Source organism: Cynocephalus volans, chromosome 16, assembly GCF_027409185.1.
Source record: "Cynocephalus volans isolate mCynVol1 chromosome 16, mCynVol1.pri, whole genome shotgun sequence".
Lineage (NCBI taxonomy): Eukaryota > Metazoa > Chordata > Mammalia > Dermoptera > Cynocephalidae > Cynocephalus > Cynocephalus volans.
In genome coordinates, this window is record NC_084475.1 from 16,056,494 (window position 1) to 16,068,551 (window position 12,058).

Consider the following 12,058-nt stretch of genomic DNA (forward strand, 5'->3'; position numbering starts at 1 on the left):
AGACTGATCTTCAGTCAATACCCCCAAAAGAGTCCCGTACAGGAACTGAAAGTTCAATCTCAGCACCTATTTGGAAATAGTGCACTCAGCTGACAAAATGAATAAAATAAAAGGCAAACAAATTATTTGCTGTAAGAGAACTAAAACAACAAACTGTTCTCATTCTTAAAGATTAAATGCAATATTCTGGTTTAGTCAACAAGATTGATAAGAATTCTTATCAATAGGCAAAGAAAAGCTTTTACAAAGTATATCATACTAGGACATTAAATAGTGAAGAAAAGAAAAACACTCCTACCTCTTATTTTTTAAGGTGGATAATTCAAACACCCGAAATGAGATTCATACTCTAAAATCCAGGACTTATAAGTGTTATGGAAACTGTAACCAGCCAAAGGTTTGGCTTTCCAGAATCATAATCAATGGGCATAGTTTTCTGTTACACAGGAGACGTATTCAAATATTCCTAGCTGACAGGCAGAAATCCCATGATTTTTCCTTTCAGCATCTCTCAAACCGCCCCCTTCAACATTTTTAGTATCCAATACCTATGCAAGCACTTAACTCATGACCTGATTACTGAAACCTTCCAGGCTTGGGACTCTAGCCTTGCCTCCTTGCAATCCGTTACACATACAGAACACTTTCACAATCAGCTAAAAACCTTCGGAGGCTTCTTAAGGACCAGGTCAAACTCTTACTGGGTTTTTCTTATCTGGCCCCAATTACACCTTATTTTCTTCTATCTCACAGTCTAGACCCTCATTCTAGCCTTCCTATCTCAAACACAACAAGCACAACTTTACCCCCACCTTTCCCTTGAAATATCCTTCCTTCTGTACACCTAATCCTGTCCTGGTCACCTCACAAGGTCCACTTCAAGTCATACCACTTGCACACCTTTCCCTGACATCAGCTCTTACCTGTCTCTTCCTTTCATGAATTACTCTAGCAGTTACAGAGTGCAACACAACTCTGGCATTACATCAAGCACCAGTACACTACTTGGATAGATCACTTTTAAACTCTGTTGGCCACCATTTTCTCATCTGTTAAGATAATAAAAGTCTACGTTAAGAGATGTTAGGGCTGGCCAGTTAGCTCAGTTGGTTAGAGCATGGTGTGATAACACCAAGGTCAAGGATTCAGATCCCTGTACCAACCAGCCAGCCACGCCCCTCACCCTCCAAAAAGAGATTTCTGTTCTAAAAATCCTGTAATTTTATATACTGTCTTGTACTGTTTCACATATTACTCTCACTTCTCTTAGTTGATTTTTAGAGCTCCTGAAGAGAGAAACTACATTTAATATTTCTTTCCCAACTCTCAAAGCTATTTATCCCAGGCTCTGGCTCAAGAAGATGCTCAGTAAGTGTGACACTGAAATAAGACAAGCAGCACTGAGATGAAAGGCTATTTCAAAGATCTGAATGTGAACTCAACCCTATTTCTAAAATAGTTTAGGAAACTGGTAAAGGTAGTTAGTGCCAAAAAGAGTAGAAGACAGTTAGACGATCCAGGGCTGATTCTCGTCTACAGCTGAAGAAAGCTGCAGAATGGAATGAGCACAGGTTTGAGAATGGTCTTTTAATCCCTTCACAGCACTATTTCAAGTATGTACAAATAAGTACCTAAGTGGCAGCTGCAACTCTTAGGTAAGCACAGACAGCTTTATATGATCCAGGGTAGACTACGAGGGTTCTGTCAGTGGAGAACCTTTGGACCTGTCTCAAGCTTGCCCTGCCACAGCAGAGATTTAGGTTCATTTCAGCCACGTGAGGCCTAAACCTGCAACAGAAGACCAATTCCTTCCATTTTTATGCCTCAGTGCCCTCTCCACCTCTAACTGAGAAAAATACAAGCTTTATAACAGCAAGTAACAAAGGCAGATATATCAAAGCATTCAGTTCTATTTTAGGCTTCTAGTAAAATGTTTTTATTTCTCTCTTTTCTCAAGGCATTAACACGTTAAAATGTAGATAAAAGCAAGGAAGAGGTCTGTTGGAGGAGTCAACATTAACTAAAAGTTAACCAGAAACTCTAAAACAGTGTGAGGACAATCTTTCTGAACTCTAGTCAGAGGTAAAGGGCTAAGTCCCTTTCTATCGCATTACATTTAAATGAAATGTATTCGATACCCACATGCATGTCTCCTTTATCAAGAGAGGGCAAACACATCCCTATTTCAATCGAAGCTAAACTGGTCAATGCTATTCAGCCACTTCTAAACATGCTTTGGCTCACAACTAACAATGCTAAGAGTTATGAAACAAAGCCAGTTTATTCCTTAAAAAAAAATCAAATGAGGGGGCTGGCCTGTTAACTCAGTTGGTTAAAGCACAGTGCTCATAACACCAAGGTCCAGGGTTCGATCCCTGTACTGGCCAGCTGCCAACAAGGAAAACTGTTTTTTAGCTAACAGCTTTTTAAAGAGCATGTCCCTCCTCTTCACTCAGCTGTTTCAGTTATGAGACAAAGGGCAACTACTGTATCGTCATTCTTTATTTTTTTTTTTTTTTGGACTAAAGCCACAAGATTACTAACAAAAAGCTAATGGCCACTGTGCAAAAGCAATAATGGCATTATGATTTCATATCCAAGTTATCTACCAAATATACTAATTTTTCTCTCCCCCCAAAGAAAATGTGAAAGTAAATGTGAGCACTCTGATTCACTTGCTCCCCCACCATAAAAATTTCTGGGGAAATATTAAGCAGTATCATCTCCCCCAATTATGGGATGGGAGAGAAGGGTTTTACACTCCTTCAAGAGTTTACCAGTTTAAGCTGAAGAATTAATAAGATGTTCACGGTCTAGGACAAACTTCAGTGACAGAAATCAGGGAAATTTCTTATCCAAAAATTCTTAAAGAGATGGCAAATCCCCAGTTTTGTTTTAATTTGTTGCATTAGTGCTAAATATTCAATGGAAGAGACTTAGAGAAAAGTATTAACTACCAGCCTTCAAGGGTCAAGTTTCTAGGGTAAGCTTAATGGAGAAATCTAAGTTTGTATTTAAAACAACAAAAACCTAGTCCAAAGGGTTTCAGTACAGGTTATAAATGTGGGTACTTTGGTAGCCAGTCTTATGATATCACAAGTTGGTTATCTGTTGAAAACAGTAATCACCTACCAAAACATCAAATTATCTCCTCTGTACACCAATCAAATAGAGTAATTTTGTAATCTGTTAACTTTGCTCTGATTTCTACCTCTCTAAGAAAATAGAAACAGAAGACATACACTTTCTAAAACCTATACCCGGTTCTATCTGCTTTCTGACAATTTAGTTCTGACTTTTAGAATATGCTCAAAAAACTTGGTGTCACAAAAACAGCTTTGAAAAGATCACAAAGTTTCTTCTCCTTAAAGAGCTCTTCAGTATCACCTTCCATTGCTATCATTAAGAAATTACTGTGCAGTGAATTTCAGAGTAGAACTCTACACCTTGGAGAATAAGGGTAAGAGTAAGTATCAATAGATGCACATAACTTAAAGAGAAAAGCCTTGAGTGCTGTTCAAGTCCTTCTATAAGGACCATATTTCTAAATTTCCACTTTTTTCCTCTTTATAAAATTCTAAAAATTCCACCCAGGGGTAGCAAACAAATGGGTGGCAAAATCCCAACAACTAGACCAAGGCTCAGAAGAAAAAAATGTCAAAACTTGAGACAGTGAACACTCAAACATTAAACTTCAGCTTTCCTCAAATGAAGCTGACACACTTTTCGATAACACCCACCCTTGCAAAAATAAATTACATATCCAAAAGGGCAAACTGCTCCAGTCAATTGGGTAAACAACATAATTAACATGTGCCAGGTGGAGAGCAAATCCTCATGTAAATAGTGGGGCTCAAAATAAGCTCCAAACTGTAAAGTAGCTTATTTTTAAACTGTCAGCAGGTTTCTTTTGAGCAATTAAGAGTTTAATATGAGGTAATTGCTTGTCGAGTTTCTTCTAAGAAAATCAAAATCTGACTTGTACAACAGCAAGTTGAACCTTATTATTTAGAACTCCATTAGTTTTTTCCAAAGAATAAAAATACACTGAGGTTCTTTCAAGAGTTTTGGCATACAATGCTAACAACCTCTCTAAACTGGGAAGATTAATTTCTAACCTACCAAGATCACATTCCAGAATGCAAAACCTTTGGCTATGTAAGATAAGGCTAAATGAATGTTTTTACATAAATGCTTCAAGTTCAGGTCTTTAAGAAAATCCTCTATTTTTCTAAAACTCTACATCAATCTACCCATATACTCCCTTTCTATGATTGCATTACTTTGACTTTACTTGAAATATTACCAGTATCAACAGACAGAAATACTCTAGGCATTCACACAAAGGCAGTTAAAGACCACACATCACATCAACTCTCTTAAGTCATATTTAATATTCTGCTCAGCACCTATCTCAAGCTATCCAGATCAAAGGCGATGGTGTTAACTGAAAGTGTGCAATGAGAAAAGAGCCAGCTTCCTTGTGTGTTATCAGGGTGAAAAGAAGGTAGGTGAGCACGAGGAGAGGCGAGCTCAGCAGTGTGTCGGCATCAACACTTACCTTGAGGATGTCCCCCCTTTTGAAGCTCAGCTCATCGTCTGCAGTAGCTTTGAAGTCATATTTGGCGATGGCTTCCATTCTGAGCGCTGCTCAGTGCTCAGCAGCCTGAAGCAGGAGGGAAGGGAGTCTTCCCTGCTGAAGCAACCCAGTGCTCTGGGCTCAGCCTCGCCTCTCTTCTGGGACTCGCTCCTGCACTCTAGGACACACAATGCCACCCTGAATCAGAAGAGGGATGATTAAGAGAAGTGGCCAGGATCGAAGGCAGCCCCGCCCTGCCAATCGGCCTGCTGTCCCAGCCCCCACGCCCCCTGGCTCGCCTGGCTCAGCCCTCCCTCCCTTCCAGGCAACAGCCCTACTCTCCTTCTTCCTCTTGTCAGCCTCAGCCCCAGGCAACTGACAGGCCCGCCGGCCAATGGTGGTAGCTGCTTGAGCTATTCCAGAATACACTTCCTCTTCCTTCCCGCTGGGTGTGCGCGGTGTGCAGGAACCGGCTGGAGTCTGTTTAGTCTCCGCCTTTCCTCCCTCACCCCTTATACTCTCTTCTCTGGGCACCAAATGCAGTCCACTGAAAGAGGGACCTCACTCTGGGGGTGGCACCTGACTCTTTATTAAATAGGCCCATCTCCCTCCCTCCTCCCTGCCAACCTGTGTGGTTTCCTGAGAATGCTTGCTCCCCTACTCCTCAGTCAAAAGGAAGCAATTCAGGCTTTGGTCTCAAACTGTTTCACTCTTGAAACTAAATATTGTTCTGCTCCCAGGAAAGCAGGAGAAAAGTGAACTTAGGAAATGCTTTTTCATTCCACTTACTACTGTGAGCACCTGGTAGCTTTCTCCTTCCAAACTGCGTGATCCTCAAGCTCAGGTAACCAGAGAAAGGAGATCCAGTTCAGAGCTTTTTGCTGGTGGAGATGATGCTCTTGCATAAAGCTCCCTTTTCCCTGAAGATCCCCATGACTTTGGGATCCCCACTAGGCCTTGGAATACATAACCAAGGTTCAACATTCCAGAAATACCCTCTACACTATTTCGAAATGGCCTAAGAAGCAGAGCTGAAGTCCTAATCTACACTTGAAAGAAATCCCTTTTTCAGAATCTGAGCAAGTATCTCTGGGGAAAGAAAGTGCAGAGGATGGTGCCAGAAGGTCAAACAGAAGTCTCTCATAGGTACCCTGAGCATAGCTTCTTTTCTCAGGAAAGAAGAGTACTGAACTGATGCACGAGTGTGTCTGGTGATGGTGAACTGGGGGCAGTACAATCCCTGTTTCAGTAAGAGTCTCCAGCCACAAATACGGGACACAACCTAAACCTTTGTGTAACTAAGGGAAAATAAAGCCCCATTCTTGTTTGTTCAGTCACTGTTTCCATACATACTAAACAAAAGCAGAAAACAGCACTGGCATTGGAAGAATGGGGACAGATTACTTATAGTGACACCTTTTGTATTATTATCACCTAGCAGCTCATTTGAGGGGCTCCAGTGATTATTATTCTTTTGTTCTAAAGTTAACAAATGGGGCGTTAATCAAGCGTAGTTGCAAATGGAGTAAGCAGAAAACCAGCTGGAAATATTAAGATTAGACTAAGATGAGTATTATCAGGAGGAAAGAAATCACTTGGTAATATAAAGTCCTTCAGTCAAATTCTGAAAGCCAAACATTCTGCTGCAAGTAACTAATACACCAAACCAATGTGTATTCTTTCAGGTCAAACCTAAGATATTCTATGAGACTCTGGCTATAACAGAGGAAAATAAACAAAAAGTTCTAGCAAATACAAAAAAAATTAAAAATTACTCTCTGAGTATTTATTTTTGTGTATCTTTAAATATTCTTCACAAATACTGTTTTTTATTTTTATCATCCTAATCCATGCACATAATTGAATAGCTGAAGCATAAAAACCAAGACAGTTCTCGACACCTGCTTTCTTACTGCTGCTCAACTCATCTGCCACAGGCTCCTGAGAGAAAGCTTAAAAAGACACATTTGAAGATCATGTTTCAAGTAACTATTGCTTTGTGAGATATGGTTTGATAGAAAATTAAATCAATACTTCCGTGGCTGTCCCAAATAAAAATTAGCATCTCATACAGAAAACTTGAAGAGGTCAGTTTATTAGGCTATCCACAGAAAAGAGCACATGGGCTAAAGGAATTCGAAAGGATGTGTTTCACTAAAGATAGAAAAAATTCTATCACATACACAACACTAATTACCAAAAGGAAGAAATCTGAAAGTAGATACGGTGTATAATGATTTTAACAGAGTAGATGTTGCTGTTCACTTCCCAAGAAAATTGGATGGGAACACACTTAACACTGAAGTCTAATGCGAATATCTCTAAACTGTTATCAGCCTACATCTCTGAAGCCCATCACTAGCACAGAATTTTAAGAAAGGTAAGTATAGCTTTAATTGTTCATTTCAAGCAATATGCATTGTACTCTATCAGAAAACTCAGTATCCTAAAGGTATGTGTAAGATTTTATTTTCTTCCATTTAATTGCCTTATTCTCAAAATTCACAGGAAATAAAATACATGACACTTACTGGGCCAGTACAGCTTAGTGTTAAGAGTCTGCAAGGTCTGTAGAGGCAGCTGTCTTGGGTTCAGGTAATAACCCTGATGCTCACAGCTATAATTTGTGGCAGGCCTTTTAAATAATCCCAAGTTTTCTCATCTGTATAATGGAATATTTACCTTATAAGAATCAATTAATTGAATTTTAAGTTTAATTAAGCATTAAATTAGATAATATAGATTATATACGTGAAGTGCTTTAGACAGATCCTGATAATAGTCACTCAAAAAAGTTAAAGATGGGCCGGCCCGTGGCTCGCTCGGGAGAGTGCGGTGCTGATGACACCAAGGCCCCGGGGTCAGATCCCATATAGGGATGGCTGGTTAGCTCACTGGCTGAGCGTGGTGCTGACAACACCAAGTCTAGGGTTAAGATCCCCTTACCAGTCATCTTTAAAAAAAAAAAAAAAAAAAAAGTTAAAGATGTTATCCTACTTACGACTTATTAAGAAATGCAAATTAAAACTATAAGATTTCTTTCTTTCTTTTTTTTTTTTTTTTAAAAGATTACTGGTTAGGGGATCTTAACCCTTGGCTTGGTGTTGTCAGCACCACGCTCAGCCAGTGAGCGAACGGGCCATCCCTATATAGGATCCAAACCCATGGCCTTGGTGTTATCAGCACCGCACTCTCCCAAGTGAGCCACGGGCCAGCCCAAAACTATAAGATTTCTTTCACATACTAATTGGCAAATTTTTAAAAGATTTATAATATCCAATCTCAAAAATACATTGGGTAAACACACTATCTGATGTTCATTTATTCAACATTTTGAGCAGTTACTATCTGCCAGACAATGTGGCTTTGTCCTGGAATATAACAATAAAACCATCACAGAGCCCACATTCTAGCAGGGAATTAATAAATTAGCTCAATGTTTTGGACAGTGTGATTTGGTAATATCTACTGACAATTTTTAAATACATATCCTTAATAATAAAGCAATTGCATGTCCCAAATTTATCTCACTGAAATAGTGACACAATACACAATGTGCAAAAATATTTATACCTGATTAATATCCACGAGATTATACATGGAATATCTTTCTATAGAAGTACAAAGATATGTTATCAAATTTTTTTTAAACTGCAGAAAAATTATACTTTATCTCATTTTTGTAAAGCAAAATAATATATCAGTATGTACAACAACAACAAAAAAAGTCCAGATGGGTAACTGGTTATCTTTGGGAGTGAGATGACAGAATACTTTTACTCCTGCACAATACATCTCAATTGTATTTTCATTGTTTTAATTTTGTATAAGCACATATTACTTTTGTAGTTAAGAAAAACACAAACCCAAAAGTTTACTGATGAGATGCTCTGGGGTTAGATGTGGATTCAATCGTTGCTTTACCACTTACTAACTTGGTGACACTGGAGAAGTAACATATTCTGTAATCCCTAGTATCCCTAAACTGGAAAATGGGGATAATAACAGCATCTACCTTATAAAGTTATTCTGATGATTAAGAGATAATGCTTGGAAAGGGCTTGGCAGTCTCTTTTCAAATATCACTCTATGTGTTCTGACAGTAAATCTACAACTTCCGTCTACATATATTTGTAGGCAAATTAACTGCCCTATTAAGTATAAAGTTAAATTACTCCACATCACAATTCTAACAGTCCTAATAACGCTCAAAAATTTACACATATGAGTATAAAAACTAATCACGCCTACAGTCACTTACTAGGCTATTCTAAATATTTACTTCCTATATACAGAAAGTGTCATTTTGAGTAACTTAAAGCCACATGTAAGTCATTATTTTATGGCTGCACTCTAACAATTTTGGTCATTGGACCAGGTGCATCAAAATCACCCCATTCAAAGACTGATTTACTGTGGGATGCCTCCTGGAGTTCTGCCAGAACCTAATTTTAAAAAGACTGCCAGGTGATTCTTATGCATACTAAATTTTAAGAAATACTCCTAAACTATCAGGGTGCCTTAACCAGATTTTAAAATTTACACTCTAGATAATACACTTCAATGTCTTTGCATAAAATGGAAATAATGCATATTTACTTGGCACAACTGGGAAAAAGCCAACTTTAACAAATAAAAAAAAGTCTCAAAGGCCATTCGGTAATGGCAGAGAGTTCTGCATTAAGCAGACAACTATTAATTTCTCTAAGGAAAGCATGGTGGCACTTTATTCTTTTTTACTTCATTTCTCCAAATTCTATTACTTTTCTGTGCTGCACAACATGAGACATAACAGGAATTACTGAGAAAAATCTCTAAATACCATTAACAAGAGGTAAACCGAGCAATCCTCTCAAATCTGAATAACTTGCTGAGGAAATAAGCTGCCTGAAGCATTTAAGTGCTTACGTTTATTTTATTTTTGGCAGTTGGCCAGTTTGGGGATCTGAACCCACCACCTTGGTGTTACAAAGCTGTGCTCTAACCAACTGAAATAGGTGGCCAGCCCAATCCTTGCATTTAGTATCAAAGAAAGCGGACTATAAGAATTAACTTCTCTTTTTGTATCTTGGGATTAGGAAAATTTTGAACATGGGAAGGGGCAAATAAAGGTATTGCTGTCGAAAATAACTAAGGCCAATTATAACAGATGTAGAAAAAGATCCCTGATTTTTAAACAAAAAGCCTGATAAAAAGTAAATTAGTACTATTACAAAGGGCAGGCTTTAATTCATCAGTGGTCTAAATAAGTTCTATTCTCTTAAATTTTTCAGGCTATCTTAATTCTATTTTAATGTAGTCTACAGTTGGTTTTCATTTAACATTAACAACCCTCACTAAAACTCAAAAAGTCATAAGCCCCGAATTGAGCCAATCTTTCTTACTAATATAAAAGAGATACAGGAAGAAAAACATAAGCAGGCACAAAAGCACAATCTTAAAGTGAAGAAAAAAACTAAAACACAAATAATACAAGCAAACTACACTTGTGACCTAGTGGCAGTAGTGATTACTTACGGATGAATTCAATCCTTCAAGCCTCCCAGTTCCCAGGGGGAGAAGTCAAGTCCCACATAGCTCTCTAGCAACCCTTCTGGCTGACTGAAGGAACACAGTGGACGCTTAAAAGTAGGGAATTGAAAGCAGGGAAGAGAGTGTCTTCCAGAAAAAAAACAACCCCCCCCCCCCAAAAAAACCCGGAATCTCGAAATGATGGAGAAAACGAACAGCATCAAAGGGCAGAAACCTCGAAAAATTATGCCAGAGAGGGGACAGCAAGGAGGAAGGGGAACTAGATTCGAGATGGGGGGGGAGGAGGCAAATGACTTGCATTACACAGTAAGCATTTCGTGTCCCCTGTGGAATGCAGAGAAGTAGATAGAGGGAAGTCAATAAAACTGGAGAAGTACAAACGTGAAAGAAGAGTAAGAAAGCAGAAACAGACTAACGCTAACTCTTCTCATGTGTCTGTTTCACTTGAGTCAACAGCACCAAAAGACCTCGAGTCAACTTCGGCGCCTCTGCAAAGTGCACTTTTATAGCATCTGAAGCCAGCCTAGAATAACTTTCTAAACAAGCCGTAACTCATCAGGCTTACATACGTGTATATGGAGAGCCTTGCAAACGAAAATTACCAGTGTTCCCTCTCGCCCAAATCTTTCCTCGGGGCATTCCAACTTGCTGCTGCTTATTTTTCCTGACAACTATTTTTTAAGTAGTTTAAGAATAAAGCCATCTGTATACTGCCTCCAGTAGCAAACGTCCTAAGTCAAGGCGCATTCCCGCACAAAATTCGGCCCCCAAACGCCAAGAGATGGCGACGTGTTACCGTGCAGGTCGGAGGCGCGTCAATCACCACATCTGCAGCCTGCACCGAATCCCCCGCCTCCCGGGCTAAGTCAGACTGACTCACAGAAACCCTGAGCCTCTCGGGCTTCCCCCGGGCCCCTTCTGCGCAAACCCTCCCGACGAAGCCATGAGACTTAATTAAGAAGCCCGGTCCTCTTCCCCCGGGGTCCTGGGCACTGCCCAGAGCCCGGAGTTGGAGGAGGAGGTCCCCAGGAAGGAAGCGCCCCAAAAGGGGAAACGTGGAGCCCAGAGCCCCAGGGATTTCGCTCCTCGTCCCGAGCCTCGCCGCTCCGACCCGAACCCCGGAGCCGGCCCGCAGACCCTTGGCAAACTGGGTCCGGTACCCCCGGGGCCCACGCCGGCTGCGGAGCGGGGGGAAGAGGCACCGAAGCAACAGCGAACACCGCCGCCCGCACTCACCGTGGCGCAGCTGCTCCGCTCCGCGCCCGGCCGGCCTTTCCGCAGCGCTGCGAGCGGCCGCCGACCCCGCTGCTGCTCCCTGAGGGCAGCGCCTGATCCCGCCGCCGCCGCTGCCACAGCCTCCGTCGCCTCTGCCGCCGCCCGGTCACCCAAGCAGCAGAGCCGCCTCGCTTCCGCTCTTCGTCGGGGTCCCGCGAGAACTTCCTCACGCGGCCCCGCCCCGCCCCCGCGAGACTTCCCCTGGCGGAAAAGGCCCAGAGCGCAAGCGCCGGGCCCCTGCAGGTGGAGGCCATCTAGGTGCCAGGGCGCTTGCGCGAGACCTCCCCGCGGCAGGTGGCCCCGGCCCGGCTCCGCCCCCGGGTCGCTGTAACCCTCTCGGTGCCAGAGCGGTTAAATTACAGCTCAGCCTTAAAGGAACATTTTCAACACTCTAATCACTTTCTCCTTCCTTTCCACTAAACCGAGGCGGTGCGGGGAAGGGAGAAGGATCTCCTTCCAGTATGAAGCACGCCAAGTACAGGACCAGGTCTTGAAACGTTTGAGAATCCGGTCCATACAAACTGCAGTGTTAGATGAATTAGGGGATTCGTTCGTTCATTGATTGAATCATATGCTAAGCACTGTGCCAAGTATAAATGGTACAACGACGAACAGAAATCTTGGCCCTCAAGCAATTCACAGTTTAGAGAAGTAGAAGAAAATAATAATAAT

The 12,058-nt window shown here is 41.2% G+C and overlaps 1 protein-coding gene across 1 annotated transcript in view; it reads right to left on the reverse strand.

Annotated features, from left to right (window-relative positions):
* Positions 1-11,527, reverse strand: part of GRB2 (growth factor receptor bound protein 2) — a 60,915-nt gene extending 49,388 nt beyond the window's left edge. Inside the window, exons 1-2 of the mRNA XM_063080627.1 lie at positions 11,348-11,527; positions 4,562-4,777 (exon numbers count right to left, since the gene is read on the reverse strand). Of these exons, the coding sequence (XP_062936697.1) occupies positions 4,562-4,639 (78 nt within the window). The 5' untranslated portion in view covers positions 4,640-4,777; positions 11,348-11,527. The remainder of the gene's footprint in view (positions 1-4,561; positions 4,778-11,347) is intronic.
* Between the last annotated feature and the right edge of the window lie 531 nt (positions 11,528-12,058).